At 49.5% G+C, this 17557-nt stretch overlaps 1 protein-coding gene across 1 annotated transcript in view; it reads left to right on the forward strand.

Annotated features, from left to right (window-relative positions):
- Positions 1–17557, forward strand: part of Cdh23 (cadherin related 23) — a 305993-nt gene that overhangs the window by 100014 nt on the left and 188422 nt on the right. The window contains exon 8 of the mRNA XM_090346502.1: positions 5311–5389. Within this exon, the coding sequence (XP_090202628.1) occupies positions 5311–5389 (79 nt within the window). The remainder of the gene's footprint in view (positions 1–5310; positions 5390–17557) is intronic.

Here is a 17557-nt window from a genome sequence, read left to right on the forward strand (position 1 = left end):
CTTTGTAAGGGTATTTGTATTGGGCTGGGCCTCCCAGCAGCAGCTTTCTGTCCGTGTGAAACTGTGCTAGACTGCGTCCTTGGTGTGAACTTTCTGAGACCCTTCAGCATGTCTTTTCTAGCCCCCTTACATCACAGCAGATCAACATTGCCTTAAACTATCATGAGATTTTCCAGATCATTGCAGGTCTGTCAATTTCTGAGTATCCATCATTCATTCTGTACTTCATTCTCATTTTCATTTGTCTTCAGTCATTCATTAGACTCTCTCTATGTGCAGGGCCTGGAACTAAGCCACACCCTCTTCCTTCTGGATGATTCCATGGAACATACCAGATGCCCACCTACCTTAGCCCTGTTCTTTTCCCTGTATCCTGGCATCTGTCTCAAATCTCTTTGACTTTTGTATCTTTGACTTTCCAGGTTAGCCATTTGATCCTACAAGGTCAATGCTGGGGAAGCTGCTGGGTCCCTGTTCTAGGAGAAGCAGATGTGAGCCGGTGACCAGGCTGGGAGAGGCAGACAATGTAATTTGAGCTTCACCTGAGTGCTGGCTAGGCTCCCCCAACACCCACAAAAATCCTGCTCTATGCCCACATATCTCTACCTCTCTGGCTCCACACTTGAAAGGACTCTCCAGTTTCCAGAGTTGCCCCCACTCCCAAATACTTCTCCTGCAAGCCAATTCCTGCATAGCCCAGGCCTGGTTTCGCCAGCCTTCTAGTCAGTTTCTATTCCTTGATCAGGGTTCTCGTGTCCTTAAATAGTGTGAAGCACTAATGTAATGCGGTCATTCCTTGGCCAGGAACTGAGCTGAGACATACCACGGTCCATTCCAAGGCTTGCCTCTGCTGCTCCAAGGGGGCCTCCGTTCAACCCCTTCCCCTCTCTCCCTGCTTCCCCTCTTTATCTGCCGCTCCCAGCATGTATGTCTCCTCTATCAGTGTTATCAGGCTAGCCTGCCTCATCTAAAGTGTATATATTACCTAATAAAATCCTTCTTATTTGGGATTATTGCATCAAATTTTAATTTCCTCACTCGAGCAACAGCATGTCGGCCTGCCCGTCAGTGAAGGGCCGATAGAAGGGGAAAGAGCGGATAAACTGCACAAATTACTGCCAGCCGATGCCTATCAGCCCTTTGACTGGAATTGACTGGAATTAAGGACTGAGAAATAGGATTTTCTGCCTCAGAATCTGCTGTGGCAGCTCTTGTCGGAAGTCCCTGTCACCCCTGCCCGCCAGCTCCCTCCACCTTGGTGCCTCCCACTTCCCAAGCAAACTGCACATCACCTTGCAAAGTTCTTAATCCTTCTGTGGAAATGGGGGCGGGGGGACATCCCAGATGAGCTGGCAAGGAAAGAGCTGGGCCATGGCCCCTGACAATGGGAACAGCCCAGCCTGCCCCCGTGTCGCACCCAGTGTGGAAGGAGACACACCACAGAAGGGATAAATATGGTCTTTGTAGTGCTAGGGTTTGAACTCAGGGCTTTGTATGTAGTAGGCAGGTGCTCTACCACTTGAGCCATGCCTCCAACCTCTTTTCCAGGCCAGGGTCTAGCTTTATGCCCATACCAACCTGGGCTTCCAGCTTCCTACTTGTGCTCCCCTGTGTCGCTATGCACCACTGCACTCAGCCATTGTCTTTCGCCATAGTTAGGATAGCAGTGCTGGCCACCACATCTAACCATAGGTTGAGATGGAATCTCTTGCATTCATGACTAGGTTGACCTCAAACCACCATTCTCTAATCTCTACCTCCCAAATATCTAGGCTTATAGGTTTAAAGCACCATACCTTGGGACCTTCTAGAAAGAAAGTCCCAGCTTTGCTGGGCATGGTTGTATACCTCTATCATCCCAGGTACTTAGACGATGGAAGCAGGGGAGTGGTGTTCAGCTCAGCCAAAGATGGTGAGACTCGATCTTGAGAATGAAATGAAAACGAAGGGGCTCCGATATGGCTCAGCAGTAGGTACAGCATTTGCCTACCACATACAAGGCCCTGGATTCTATCCCTAGCACCATGGACAGAGGAAGGGGCCTGAGAGGGATGAAGAGAGAGAGGATCTATTTGTTATTATAAAGGTGATCTACAAAGGGGTTACAGTTGCATAAGTCAGATAATAAGTACATTTCTTTTCTCACTCTCTCTTAGTTTGGGGAGGAATCCCTATGATAATAATTTTACAGATAAGAAAACAAGGCAGCCAAAGGTTAAAACTTTTAAGAGTATTTAAATGAAGACTTGAACCCTTGGCACCAGATTTGAACCCTTAATCATCTGCCTGGGTTCCTCCTCTCCTTACAAGAAGTTATGACTTGTCCCCTGCATGCACGATGCCTATCTGAGGAGACCCTTATATTCTTGGAGACCTCTACCCCCTCTCCCCATGAATTTCTATATAAGGAAGAAGGCCCTTCTCAATTTGGCCTGTCTCCAGTGCTCCAGCTGTGCTGCCTCCCTTCCCCTCCCACTAGCTTCTCTCCCTGAGGAGTTAGGTGCACCCTCCCCCATAGAGGGCTGGCTCTGGGTCAGGCAAGGCTGCACTCTCATTCCTTCATCTTTGGAAATAAGTTGCAATATATTGAAAATATAATCACTGAGACTGGGAAACAAGAGCCGTGGGCTCCCGGGAACCCCCATGCCTCCCTGCTAATTCCTTCTCATAACATTTCCAGTCTTTCTGTCTGCACTTGTATTAAAAGCTCAGGGTTTTATTAAAAGTGGATTTATTTACCCAAAAAGAGATGAAACCCCAACCTTGTCAGGAGTCTGGCACAGCAGAATCTTGGGTGCCACTCCTGCTGGGATGTGGGCTACCTGCCTTCCTGGCAAAAAGACTGACCACTCAGGCAGGACTGTCCACAGGAGAGATGCCCCAGGCCTCTGAAGACAAGGGCCCATCTAGCTCTCCCAAGCCAGGACTCACTGTCTCACTCTGTTCCATAGAACTCACTGTCCAAGGCCTTGCCCTGCCGAGCATGCCCTGGAGTGGACACAGAGCATGCAGTGGCCCCTTGCTTTGTGATTGCTGGCCTCTGGAACTTGTTAAGTTGGCAGGCCACTTCCTACCTCAGTGCTCCACTGGCAGCCCTGGGACCCATGTGGGGCCCCTGGTACCCTAGCAGGAGAGAGCTGCCCTAGAGGGATCTGAGTCTGTGTCCAGCATCAGGATAGTTAGAGCCTCAGGCCAGAGTTGTTCAACCTCAAGATTTCCTGCTGGATCAGACTCAGGCCCCTCATGTGAGGAATAAGCCTAAGATGGACAGGTCCTGCCCTGGAGGGCAGGTAAAGGTTCTCTACCATGGCTGCTGCAGCTCCCTGGAGCTCCAGCTCACAGCCCTCTCCCAGTTCAACAGGACTTGAATGCTGGGAAGGGCTTAGAATCACACCTGGCATGGAGCAGTGATGTTCATAAATGGCATTCTCTATGTTCTAGCAGGTCCTGTCACAGAGGCCTGCTGCCTGATGGGCAGGAAGACGTTGAAGCCAAAGGGGCCAGTGTGAAGCCTGGCTTCACCCTCAGGCCTTGCTTCAGGACCTTGAAACACCACTTAGCTCATGGCCTCTGTGTCCTTATGTGGAAAATGGAACCTTGTCCTGGGACCGTGGTCAGGGTGGGATGGGCGAATCTGAGAGCAGAAGCACCGGGTATGAGGGCAGGCAAGCCTTAAGATGGCGTCCCATCTCTTATGGGACACTTGTGCCTCTGAGCCTGTCCTGGGACATACGAGATTTATGGTGTCTTTCTATGGCATCATGAGGGCTGTTATAACCCTCCAATCAGAGGTCCCGACATCCCAGGGAAGGGAGGAAAGAAGGGGCTGGACCGGCGGGCTGCAAGGCCTCCCCCCTGTGCTGTGTCCCATGGACGTTTCCACCTTCCCTCAGCAAGTGCAGAGTGGTTCTGGCTCTGCACCACTGGCCAGACGATATGGAAGGGCAGCAGTACTAGAGAGAGGGGCAGGGTGGTAGATCCTGCAGGATCCCAGCAGATTCTCCAGGAGGAGATGGAGGAGGGCGGAGACCTGAATGCCAAGGAGCAGGCTGTTCTGCGAGGGAGAATGATGAAAGGGAGTAGGGTGGGGGGAGCGCTTGGATTAGAGGAGGTAGAGAGGCTGACAAATGGTGCCTGGATGAGAGGTTCTCAAGGCCAGAGGAGCCATTCATTAAACATGCAAATGGCAGGATGGCTATTCCCATTTCCCAGGGTACACAGGCGGGGCCTGTCTGCTGTCCATCACCCCAGAGAAACTGCTGCCGGGCCCTAGGGTAGACAGGGACAGCAACAACACCTAGTTGGAGGTGAACCTGGGGAAAGGGTGATTCAGGGAACAGAGCTGATGACAACATTCACCCTCTTCATGGCACACTCATTTATTCTATCAATTAACCATTCCAGCAGTCTATACTTGAGTGAGTTCATCATCTGCCAGGATCTCTTCCTAGCACAGCTTATGCTGCCAAGCCATTGCCTGTGCAGTGCCTTCTCTGTGGAGGACCTTCCTTTTAATTGTCTTTACCCAGAAAACTCCTTCTCATTTCTCACAAGCCACCCCACATGCCTCCGTCTCTATATTCCTTTGCCAGTTCTTCCTGGTTGACATCTACGCTTTTTTTTGGGTACATTTTCCATCTGATCTCTCTGAATGTGCACAGCAGCTGTGTGTGCCAGCATCCATGGCTCCTCATCCCTGGGTGTACGGCCCCCAACTCCTCACCCTGGTCACCCCAGCTCCTACCCCTGCTTCTTCTGTGCTAGCAGTGCAGGGAAAGGAGAGGGCAGCTACTGGTAGGTACAGCAACAAAAGCTGTGTGGAACGAGGTGCATAGGGTGCCTTTGGGGTTATCCCTAGAGATGCTTGCTTTCCATTGAATAATGAACGCATCATGTTTTCATCTATTTGTAACAAGAACACCTCTTGATCATACTAAAGGTGAGTCAAACTGAAGCCAGAGAGGTGCAGCATTCTTCCTGAGGCTACACAGCATTCTGCTGGGTGACTCTGATAGAGGCCAGATCTCTTGCTTCTGTGCTGGCTTCCCCATGGATAGTTCATGGGAAAGCAGCCTGTGGGGGAGCGGCATGGTAGGGGATGACATTAGTAAGATTGGGCCTCACATACACACATGCAAATGACCCTGGGGTCTGTGTCCAAGGGCCTTGAGGTGTCTCTGAGGTCTGAGCACTTGGCACCTGCTTCCAGATGGGAAGGGAACCCACAAGGGAGGGGACAGGACAGCTGTGAAGAAAGACAGCAATGTGGGGCTGGAAAACTGACCTCTAGTCCCTGTTTTCTCCATTCAGGGCACAACTGTGCGAGTGATCACTGCCATCGATCAGGACAAAGGCCGGCCCCGAGGGATTGGCTACACTATCGTTTCAGGTAAGGAGAAGGCTTTACTCTCTCCTACCTGCCCACACTAGAGCCACATTGGGGTCTCCAGCTCTGGGAGCCTGCAGGGTGTCTGTGTATACTGCATATACACAGCGTATGGGATCTGCCTCGGGAATGGTGTGCTTCATCATGCCTGGAGAGGAGAAAGGGGGAAGAAGGAAGGAAGGGGGGAAGATAGGTGCTTGGGAAGCCAACAGGTGCCACAAGTGTGGTGACTGTTCTGGACACAGCTAAGGGACAGGAATATAGGCCACTGTCCAAGGTCTGAGCATTTGACACTTGGGGTGCTGATCTGACGTGGGTGAACCCCCTGTAACCTCCTTCCATGCTCTGTGGTTTCTGCTTTTACTTGATGAAAAGCTGGTAATTTTGCCATCATTGTAGAACAAAAAGAGCTGCCACTTGAGCAGGTTTCAGACTCTTCCCACACTCCCGAGCTTCAGGAGCTCATGTCACATCTGGAGCACTGCAGGAGGCAGCCCCTCAGTCTCCCCACCCAAGTCCCTAAGTAAGCAAAATGGTGACCAGCTGCAGAAACAGTTCTGGGTGAGGGGATCCCCAGCCTGTGTCACCCAAACATTGACAGGGCACGGGTGGCTTATGCCTATAATCCTAGCTACTTAGGAGGCTGTGATCTGAGGATCGTGGTTGATAGGCAGCCTGAGCAGGAACATCCGTGAGACTCCTATCTCCACTCAAGCCCCAGAAAACCAGAAGTGGAACTGTGACTGAAAGTGGTAGAGTACTAGCCTTGGGCAAAAGACCTCAAGGACAGAGCCCAGGCCCTGAGTTCAAGTCTCACAACCAATGAAAAAAAAACAAAAACAAAACTGACAAATAGCAGCTCAGTGTGGCTGTCAGAGACCAGGTGCTCTGGGATCCAAGATGAGAGACTCAGGAAGAGGCATTCACCCACACATTCATTCATACAGAGGCTGTGGCTCTGCCCACTGCCCCATCCACACCCTGCACAAGGCCTTTGAAGAGTCAGCTTGGTATGTCAGGAATACTAGATGGTTGGCAAGGAGGTCAGGTGCCAGCCAGTGTCTACCCAATTTCCTACTACTGGCACACCCACCCCGGAACAAGAGACAAGGTTGGAGCATTCTCTCCACAGAGCTCAAAAGACAATGAGGTGTGGAAATCAAGAATGGTAGAGGAGGGACTACCCAGAGCCAGATTGTCCTGGCTATGTCTCTGTGCCTCAGTTTGCCATAAATTGGGAAGTAAGTGCTTTCCTAGGTGGTTTAAGAGTCAAATGACCTAATATAAGTATAGAGCTTAATTAATGTATGAAACCTTTGGTAAGTGTTAGCTCTTATTGTTACTGCTGGCAGCTAATCAATCATTCTGGGGAAGGCCACTGGGTAGCTGTGGCAGGGACATGCTGCTAACACCCAGGGGATCAAAGGAAACTTGGTATCACAGGCCCCCTGTGACCTGTGGCTGTTCACATGACTGTCATTTTGTTCCGAGACCACAGTACCCCAAGACTCAGTACAGATACAATGCAGGCCAGGTGGTGAGCAGCAGCAACACAGGCTTAGGTGTCTGTGCTCCACCAGCACTCCCCATTTTCCTCATTCTGTGTCCTACCACATGGCAGGGCACAGTAAACCCTTAATGTAGCTGCGGAGCAAATGAGTGTCACTCTGAGATGAGAAATGTTCAAGTTCCAGCTTAGCCAAGAATCCCTGGGGCCCTAGAAACGGATTAGAGTCCCAGGCCCCAATGGAGATCTTCACCCGTGGGGCTGAATAGGACCCAAAAATTCGGTTGCCAGAACATGAAGGAGTCAATCCTTGGAAGGATGCCATCTTCAGGAAGAGAGGGCCCCATGGAAGACGGAGGGTGTCTCTAGGTGGTAGGGGACAGGGTTAGATCCTAATGCTGAGCCCTTTTGTAGCTCCTGCAAGTTAGGAAGCAGAGTGTCCCCCAGGGACAAAATTTTGTTCTGGGGACCTAGGAGCTTCTGAGAGCTCAATAGGCAATGGCTGTGGGGGCTGGGATCCTGGCCTAGATGCAGAAGGGACTCGGTTTGCCATCACTACCTCAGGGACGGCTTTTATGGGGGTAGGGAGCTGATGTCAAAACTTCCTTGGTGATGCCAGGATCCTGTCTTCCAGGATGCTAGCTCATTCCAGGTTCATGCTGGAGAAGGAAGGAGGGAGGGAGGGAGGGAAAAAGGAAAGAAAAAGACACCTAGTATGTAAAACCACAGGGAAGAGACATGGGCAAAAGCTAAGGCAGGAGGCAGAAACTTTTAGAAGGCTGGAACACTTTTTCTTGCTCTATAGGAGTCCCACTGCCAGTTCAGATGTGCCTTGAGGGCTTTTAAGAAAGATGACAAATGGGTTCCCTCTCACACTCCAACTTGATTGATTGGTCATGGCTAGCTGAAGATGATCGTGAAGCAGGCTCAGTGGAATGAATGAGAGTGGAATTCAATTGATAGAGTCTGCTGTGGATACAGGGAGTGGGGGTGGGTGCGAGGACACAGCACCGATGTCTAATGTTTAGTGCACCAGTGACATCCTTAGATCTCACCCTTGATTGTAATATTTGTCACTAGGCCTCAGACAGTGAGCAGCTTGGGATAGGCCATTCTATTTCTTCCCTGCCCAGATGGGCTGACTATATTTCTGTTTGTCCTGGTCCCCGGATGGCTACAGAGCCAACGTGAGAGCCAGCCTCCATGTGAGACTGAGGAGGATTGGCAGAAGGTCAAATGCCCATGGAGCAGATGGATGGTAGGCTGGAATCGGACCTCATCTCTACTTCCCTTGGTCCATGTAGATGCCTCTGGGATGAATATTGTCCATACACATCACACACCTACTTCCCTGGGGTCAGTTGCTTCAAGCCCTGTCCCGGGTGGCATATCGAGTGACATGTAGCTTGAAGCAGATACAAGGACATCTTCACAGCTGACTGCTACAGCTGACTTCACAGCTGACTGGGTGCCCAACTGGGAGGCTTCCTCAGTCCAGGCTTGAGATGCATTTTCTATTGAAAGAAAGGTCTCAGGGCTTAGCTGGTCAGGGCGGAGGCCAAGTGAAGGTCCCAAGGTCACTGGTGTGGTAACCTGAGTCTCTAGCAACTCAGCAGCCTGGGTTGGTAGCACTCCACCTGCCCATGGGTGAGGCCTGACTGCCCTGTGCAGATGGACACTGCCTGAACCTACCAGTGATCCATGGCCTGAGATTAACCTGCCCCGCTCCCTGAAACCCGGTCCCCTCCAGGATGTTTATCAGCTCTGCAGCGTGGGGATTTATATCTGTGCACCAATGCTTTCCCATTACTAATGGCTTCTCTGTTTTGCCAAGAACAAAGAGGCCTTCAGCAGTAAGTTATGGCTCCATTGCCATCAATTTGTTCTCAGCCCCTCGTGGCCAAGCTGAGTCTGAGGAATGACAAGGTTCTTTCCCATAAAGGACGTGGCGTAGCCCCCATCCACTTGCTCAGCCTGGGCCTCCCCTGCCTCACACCAAGGGGTATCGCTGCCTCCAGGGCCCAGAAGCTCCTGTCCTGTTACTGGTCCAGCTGCAGTGTGAGCAGACAGAAAGTCCCATTTTTGAGGGGCAGCTGTGTACCTCATGTGGAGTATTGGAGCTGGAGTCCAAAGTTGTGAATTTGAGGTCCCTCTCTGCCACTGCCAGTGATGTGTCCAAGCAAAATATTTGATGTCTTTAGCTACCACAGGCTTCATTTTTAGAATGGGATTCAGAATCCCCATGTGGCCCAGATGCTGTTTGCAGAGACTCAAAAAAGGCCATGAAATAAAAGATTAGTCATTGTCAAGGAAAAAGGTGGAGCCAAGGGCCTTTGGCATTCTTGGTTCATTTCCTTCTCACCCATCTGAGTGTTGAGTCCAGGCTCTAGGCCACTGTCTGTGGTGGGGGCCTTCAGCTCTGCTGACCCCTATGGCTTCCACCTCCTGTGGCTCCTGAGCATTTGATGTGCACTTGCCCTGAGTGACAGGTGCTGTTAATATCCCCTGCAAGATTTTGAAAACATTCTGTGCAGTGAGGATTGTAAGCTGTATCGTTAGTAATGTTTATTGAGAGTTGGGATGTAGCTCAGTGGCAGGGCAGGTGCTTTACATATGGAGGGCTTAGTTCAAATCTCTGCACCACCAAAAAAATATATAAACCCAAAATATTTTATACTGATGACAGTTGGCAATGGTGATTATTTCTTCCAGTTTTCCTTTATTGCCTTACTTTAGTAGTCTATAGAAGGATTTTTCAATTGCAAGTGTTCTGGTTCTGTTTGTGGGCACCCTGTTCTGTCCTGAGACTCTTGGTTTCAGCTCCCACCACTGGCCAGCTATTAGCTCCTCATCTATTAGATAGAGATGACAGCTACTGTCATCTACCCTGCTGGGGGCACTATGAGGATGGTGCAAGCCAAGCAAGCAGGCAGAAGAGCCCAAGTTCTAGAGCAAGCTCTTCCTGTGCACCACAGCAGGTGAGGGACTTCTCTGGACCAGGAACAGTGGGCTGAGATCCTAAGGCAGTGAGGACCAGATGCCATCTCTGACTCAGGAACCTGTGGTTTGGGATGCTGTGAAGAGATAACTAATGGGGTGGGTGGGGTCAGCAATGGGGGAGGAGACTGGGCTATTCTTGGCCTGAAATGCATGGTAGCGCCCTCTTGGGCAGATGCAGACATGGACTGACAGCTCTGGAGGGGTCCCTTCTACTGTTTTCTCCATTTCCCCTCATTTGTTTGAAAACATCCACAGTACTTTGTGAGAAGGAATCCAGGGGCTGGCACTGGCCTAGCAATGTGAGGAGGGGAAGTTTGCCAAGGTCAGATCTGTTGAGGCTGGGCACTGATGATGGACCTTAGTAGGAAGCGTAAGTGGGCAAGCACAGGCCAGTGAGGTCAGTGAGCTCAGTGTGTATCCCCAGATCTGAAGGGAGGGGGAAATCACTGACAATGATTCAGTGTGGCTGAGTGCAAAGTATAGGATATGATAAGGAGATAAAGCCCCAGAAGGGGGCAGTGCCAGTGGTGTAAGCAACATGGGAAGGGCTTCCTTGGGAAGAAGCCTTGTGTAGCTAAACCCAGGGGTTCAACAGGGGAGAAATATATGTCTGGGTGTATGCTTGAGGAGAGCTCAAACCTAGGGATCAGAATGGAGCCAGTGGTTTGTGGGGGACAGCAGGCCTGAAGCAAGGATGTAAGTAGCATCCCACAGAGAGAGTGATGGAAGCCTTTATTAACTGCAGTGCAAAAGATCTGGGCACAGCGTCAGGAGGGCAAGAAGGCTACATGGGCTCAGTAACCCATGGTTCCGGTGCTGTGAGAGGGAGAAGAGGTAGGAAAAGCCTCTAGGACTGATCGCTTTTTTTTGTTTTTTTGTTTAGTTTTCTTTTTGGTGTAGCCGTGGGGGGGGGTGTAGGGGGTTTAGAACATGCTAAGCATGTTCTCTACCACTGAACTACACCCCAGCCCCTTCCCCTGGTCCTGAGGTACACCATCAGACATTTCCTGGGCAGACACATGCTTCATGTCACTGTCAAACATGACTTTCTCCCTGGAGGCAGTGACTTCTGGGGAGTCTTTCTCACAGTCCCCTATTTTCACCTGGGTCCACGGGACCTTTCTCACAGCTTTGTGAAAACGGAGGTAACTGACTTGGAGTCATTGCAGCATTGGTCATCATAGGCAAACACAGTGACAAGCAACCCTGGGCAATGACAAAAGACACTCCAGATGCCTGTGCCCTGGAAGCGGCCCTCCCCTGCTTAAGAATGTTCCATATGTCCCAGTAGTGACAAATTAGCCTAACAACCTGTGTCTTAGGACATATTCCTGTCGTTAAGCAACACATGACCATGCATCATGAACACAGAAATATCATTCCATCTCTCTAAAGAATGCAGTCCTAAGTTAAGCACCACTGTCTCATCCTTGTAATACTAGCTACTCGGGAGTCTGACAGCTGAGGATCACAGACCAAAGCCAGCCTAGCCTGGACAGGAAAATCTGCAAGACACCTATCTCCAATTAACCAGCAAAAAAGCCAGAAGTAGATGTATGGCTCAAGAGATAAAGCACTCATCCTTAAGCAACAAAACAAAACTAAAACAACAACAAAAAAGCTAACAGACATTTCCCAGGTCCTTAGTTCAAACCCTAGTAGTAGCACAAAGAAAAAGAATGCAATCCTGTCATTTGTGGCAATATAGGTGAACTTAGAGGATAATACTTTCAGTGAAATAAAGCAGACATGGACATGTGGACTGTAATTGGGGGCCCAGCGACCTGTAGTGCACCCACTCTCCAGTGGTTAGAGTCTCAGGCCTTTTGAATCCTTGACTCCATGACAGCACATCCATTTCATACTTCTCCATAGTCCCTTCTCTCCTGTCGTCAGAAGCACCAGCACCCTGGGGTGTATGGATTTGGAGCCCACACTGGAGCTCTTGCTGTCTTCTGCATTTTAGTGGCTTCTGGAACTATGGAACAGGCCACTCCATAGTTCCTTCCCCGGGATGAAGACTCCACATCTCTTTCCCTATCTATCTGCTACCTTCTGCATCCACCCCATGAGGGGAAGGCACCCCCACTGATTGAGTAGTGTGCCTGGCCCAGGCTGTACCCGAGTTACCCCCCACAGCCATTTGAGAGGCAGAGAACACTATTCCATTTGTAGACAAAGAAAGCAAGACTTGGAGAGCTTCCCTCCATCGGACAAGGATCAGCGGCTGGGCAGGGAGTTGGACCCTGGTCTCTCAAGCTCCAGAACATATCCACTTTCCATGACTACAGCGATTCTCAACATGGGATCTGTGGACCAGCGGTTTTGCCTGGACGTTGGTTAAAAATGAAAAAATGTGCAACCCACCCCAAACCTATGAATTAGGGTCTCCCAGGGGGAGGGGAGTGTCAGATGACACTGGGCCTGCTTTGGCTGCATTTTGAATGGACCCCCAAAGGGAAGGAGAATTTTGTACTTGGGAGGGTAAAGACTAGATCGCTATTTTATGTGAACTGTTTGTATGTATTTCAATTTTTCTATGTATGTTCACTCAGATATATATATATATATATACATACATATATATGTAGTCCACCAGATACATACACAGATAGATATACATTGTATCTGTAATACTGAAATTTCATGGAGGAAGAGGTAATGGGGAACAGATGTCCAAATATACTTGGGAGAGGTCAATAATGAAAAGATGGAGAAACACGGGTGGGGAATAAAGAATCGATGAGAGGTACCAGAGTTAAAACACCTTCCCCCCACCCCCAACCCAGGTTTAGTAGTACAAGACCCAGCCCTCCTTTGCTCATATCTGGGTTTTATCTCAATGCCCCCAAGTTAAGGATTCTTTGAAAATACACTGAGCACTTGGATGGGAAAGCTGAGAAAAAGAAAACTGGAGATGATCAGACTATGAGCCCCTGGCTATGGCCTGGCAGGGCCAGCTACGGCAGGAGTCCATTGTACCAGGCACACTATAGACCTTGTGATTGCACTGCTTGGCCTTTTCCTTCCTCTAGGGAGTGAAAACCTGAGAGAATGAATATAAATTAGGATGGCAGGCCCCCAGCTGCTGGCTCAGGGTGGTCTGACCAGGGAGATGGTGAGAACAGATCAGGGACTGTAAGCAGAGGGCATAAGGCAAAAGAAATGGGTTCTGAGGGTGGCTGGGAGCACATGGCTTTATGGGAAGATTCATTCTCTTTCCAGGAGCAGGAGGTACTATAGAAGAGGACAGCTGCAGGCAACACATTCCAAGACTCTCCCTTTCTACACCTTGTCTACACATACACACATGGGCAAAGTGTCCTTGTTTAGGCAGAACATTATGCAGATCCAGTCATGGTTGACTGGTGGCTTTGGCGGTAGGGTTAAGGGTTCGAGTTCCTGGTTGATGGTGCTGAGGGTGGGAGACGTCTAATCAGGTTTCCTCATAGCAGTGGGCATTGCCTTTTGTTTTCTTCTGCTCCTCCTTCCTCATCTTCTTCTTTGCTCTTTGTCCTCATCTCTAATAATACTTTGTGGTGACTTCCAAGAGCTTTGAAGTCTTTAGAGGGTTATAAAATTAGTCACCATGTACTTTGTGTTCTTTCTTGACTTTGTACATCTCAGGTCTTGATGTAACTGTAATTCTTGGCTTACAATTGACATTGGTCCATAAGTGGCTCTCTTTCATTTCCTTCTTAACCTTAATAATGTCATGAACAACCAAGAACTCTCCCCCAACACACACACACACACGCACACATCAAGTCCCTGAGAGCCAAAGCCATCACCAGCACCTCTATCTGCCTACCCCAGGAGCCCACACCCATACCTTTGAATCCCCATACTCTCATTCCTTTGCTTCAGGAAGCTGTCTTGCCACGTGAATGCAAGAGCACAAATTGCTTGCACCTAGTTGTCTTTGAACATTATTTTCTAAAGTATCAAGTTATACAAAGTCTCGTAGGACATACATTTTCCTTGCAGTTTCTGAGATTCACCCACTTTATTTGGTCTAGGTATCATATCACTGGCTCTGTGTGTGTGTGTGTGTGTGTGTGTGTGTGTGTGTGTGTGTGTCTGTGTGTGTCTGTGTGTGTGTGTGTGTGTGTGTGTGTGTGTGTGTGTCTGTGTCTGTCATGGGGCTTGAACTCTAGGCCTGGATGCAATCCCTGAGCTTTTCAGCTCAAGGCTACCGCCCTACCCCTAGAGCCATAGCCCCACCTCCCCTTTTCTCGTGATTAATTGGCTTTGAACCTCGATCCTCAGATCTCAGCCTCCTGAGTAGCTAGGATTACAGGCATGAGCCACCACACCGGTTCTTGCTTATTTTTTTTTTAACAGTCATTCCAGCATGCCAAAACACCAGTTAATCTGTTTCCCTGTTAATGGTTACGAGGGTTGCCACCTTAAACAGCCTTGTCTGTCCCTTTCTGAATGTATATAAGACTTTGCCCTAGGCTACAGACCTCACCTCTCACCCTCACCATTGGCCCAGAAGGTCACTGGCTAAAGCCATCTTACAGAGGAGGATGCTAAATTGCATGATGCTTGGAACCTACTCAGGTACTTGCTTGATACTCTGTGGCTCAGCCTAGATCTTCCTATTTCTTCTTGAGCCTGATCAAGCCAACCCGAGGGTCTGTGCGAGGGGCTGGAATACCAAGATCCATCCATTGGATCATTCATTAGTGAACCAAGGCATATTAATTGAGTGGTTACCATGTGCTAGGTTCTGTACTCAGTCTAGAAACAACGTGCAACGCTATGGAGACCACCATACAGAAGCTATATGGAGCCCCCACAGTAGTAGAGAAGATGAGTAGTAAAGATATCAGCCATGGCAGTATTCCCAGTGGGTTAGGGTGAGGAGCAGGAATGGGTGAGGAAGGATTTAGGAAGGCAGTCAGGAAGGCTGAACTCCAGCAGCCTTCCTCCACCTCCCGTAGGCTGTGGGCACAGCAGGAGGCACACAGGTGGCTCCCACCTCATGAAAGTCTTCCAGTATCCTTCTACCAGTAGGGAGGGGGGCTTTGAACTTGAGACCAACCTCACTAGGAGTCTGAGCTCTCAGCTCCCTTGTCATGGGATGCCTCAGATGATTGCTTAGCTTTCAAGGCAGCCCCCAGCTGGGGCTAATCTGAAATAAAAGTTTTTATTTATCTAGCTTGATACCTAGTGCAAGGTTAAATCATACAAGAGAAAAAGCAATAAAAGAGAAAGATTAAGTGTAAGGCTTCGTCTTAGTCATGCCCTTTCGCAATATGGTTACAAAGATATTAAGCTTGAAGTCACCCACAGCCCCCACATGGTTGCGTGCGCGCGCGCGCGCTCTCTCTCTCTCTCTCTCTCTCTCTCTCTCTCTCTCTCTCTCTCTCTCTCTCTCTCTCTCTCTCTCTCTCTCTCTCTCTCTCTCTCTCTCTCTCTCTCTCTCTCTTTCTCTGGGTTGGGCCTAGCTAGAGGAGGAGAGGATGGGTAAGGGTGGCGGGCGGGGATGGAGTTGTAGTCGCTCAGCCCATCCGCCACCTCCCACACCATGCCGCTCTGGTTCATGGCTTCCCTGGGGATGATAAGCATTGACATGTGCCCCTCTATGCCTTCTGGTGCTTTCATGGCACCAGCATTTATTCTGTGCCTGTGGGGATAGCACCCCAGAGAAAGAGGCAACAGAGAAAGCCTAGCCCCAGACCCTTCCCATGTACTGCCAGCCTAAGCTTCAGATCCTATGACCTTGAGCAAGTCAGACTAGGATCTGTGCCTCAGTTTCCTTATCTGTAAAATGGGAATGTTAATAATGTTGCTTGAGTTAAATGAATGAGCCAGACATAATGGCTTATACCTGTAATCCTAGTGACTTAGAAGGTGATAGCTGAGAGTCAATGCCAACCAAAGCAAGAAAGTCTGTGAGACTCTTATCTTCAATCAACCACTCGAAAAGCCAGAAGTTGGAAGTGTGGTTCAAGGGGCAGAGCACGAACTTGGAGAAAAAAAAAAAAGCTAAAGGACAGACAGGACCCAGGCCCTGAGTTCAAGCCTCAGCACTGGCATGCATAAACAAACAAATTTTGAGGAAAGCTCTCAAAGCACACCCAGTGTGTGCCTATTAGGCACCAAGAAATGTGACCTGTTATTTCTGGTTGTTTGAGTCTGGGTGATGTCTAGATTAGAAATAATACTTTGACTTCATCAGCTTGTGGGGCTTCAAAATCCAGGACTTATAGACTCCGGTCTCTCCCTGCTTGACAGTGGCACCTGTTGGCATGGGAAATCCCATATGCTGTCCTGCCAGGTCTTTTGCCCCTAAACAGAGCCTGGAGATTGGTGACTCACCACCGTGCAGTCACACTGCAGTTACAGGGATGGCCTGGCTACTCTAGAGCTTCAGTGGTGGGTGGTGGGCTGCTCCCCCACCTCCCTCCCCTTGAGGTCTGAACCCTCCCTGTGACTCTGTCCCCCTACATGTGAACAGCTTGCAATTCTGTCCTCTGAAGGGTCATCAGGACCCCCTCCACACACATACCCCATCTTTCCCACCAAGTATGTGTTTTAAAGCAGTTAGAAAGAGAAGATGGAATGAGAAAGGGAGGCAAGGAAGGAGAGAAAGAAGGAAGGAGTCTCAAGGAAAGGAAAAGAAAGCTTCACCTTTAGCTTACAATGTCAGCTTAGTGGTAGCCCACCCACCTACCAGACACACTCAGTGCAGACCCCAGGAAAGACCAATGGCACAAATCAATCATGCAAGCCTGCAGTGCATCTTTAAATGCAATCCTGAAGGTCAGGAGAGGCAATCCTCAGAACATGAGGAGCAGCCAAGAAGAAGGAAGAGGGGTATACAGTGCCAGGGTATGCTCCAATACACATTCAGGGGATGTTCCTTCAACCCCAACAGACCCCCTGTGGTTCAGGACTCACATTGGGAGAGTTTTGAATGCAGACTAAGTAGCGTTGGAAGTGGGACAGTTATAACTAGTTTCTACATGCATAAGAACAAATTAAGGGGCCGGGAGTTTGGCCTAGTGGTTAAAGTGCTTGCCTAGCATGCATGAAGACCCGGGTTCGATTCCTCGGTACCACATACATAGATAAAAGCCAGAAATGGTGCTGAGGCTCAAGCGGTAGAGCTCTAGCCTTGAGAAAGTCCAAGGACAGTGCTCAGGCCCTAAGCTCAAGCCCAGGACTGGCAAAAAAAAAGAACAAACTAAGCACTTTGCCTACACCAGCCTTTTCACCTATCCTCTCAGCATCCCACAAGGCAGTGTTGTTGGTATTGTCCTCATTTTATAGATGAGAATACTGAGAACCAAGTACCCGAGGTCACAGAATTTGTGAGTGGCAGAACTGGACATTGAACAGAGTAGGCTGGCCGTATCCCAGGCCCCGTATCCTGAGCCTGTCTCTATCCACCTTGCTGTCAGGTGCTCTACCTGACTCCATTAACTGGCTGCTCCCCATTCAAATATTTGACCAGTCTAGAAACTAAGATTCCAGAGCAGATATTTCCAGACATTGATTGAAGTGAACAAACATTGCCCTAAAGAATGAATTTATCATTCAACATCTGCATGCTGCTGGTTTGGGCTTCTCCCTAGCCCCCCAAAAACTCTGCTTGCTGCAGAGGGGAGTGGATGGACCCCCTCTATTGTGCAGCTCCCAGTCCCTCTCAC

This window comes from Megascapheus bottae, chromosome 15 (genome assembly GCF_031878675.1).
Source record: "Megascapheus bottae isolate mThoBot1 chromosome 15, mThoBot2.hap1, whole genome shotgun sequence".
Lineage (NCBI taxonomy): Eukaryota > Metazoa > Chordata > Mammalia > Rodentia > Geomyidae > Megascapheus > Megascapheus bottae.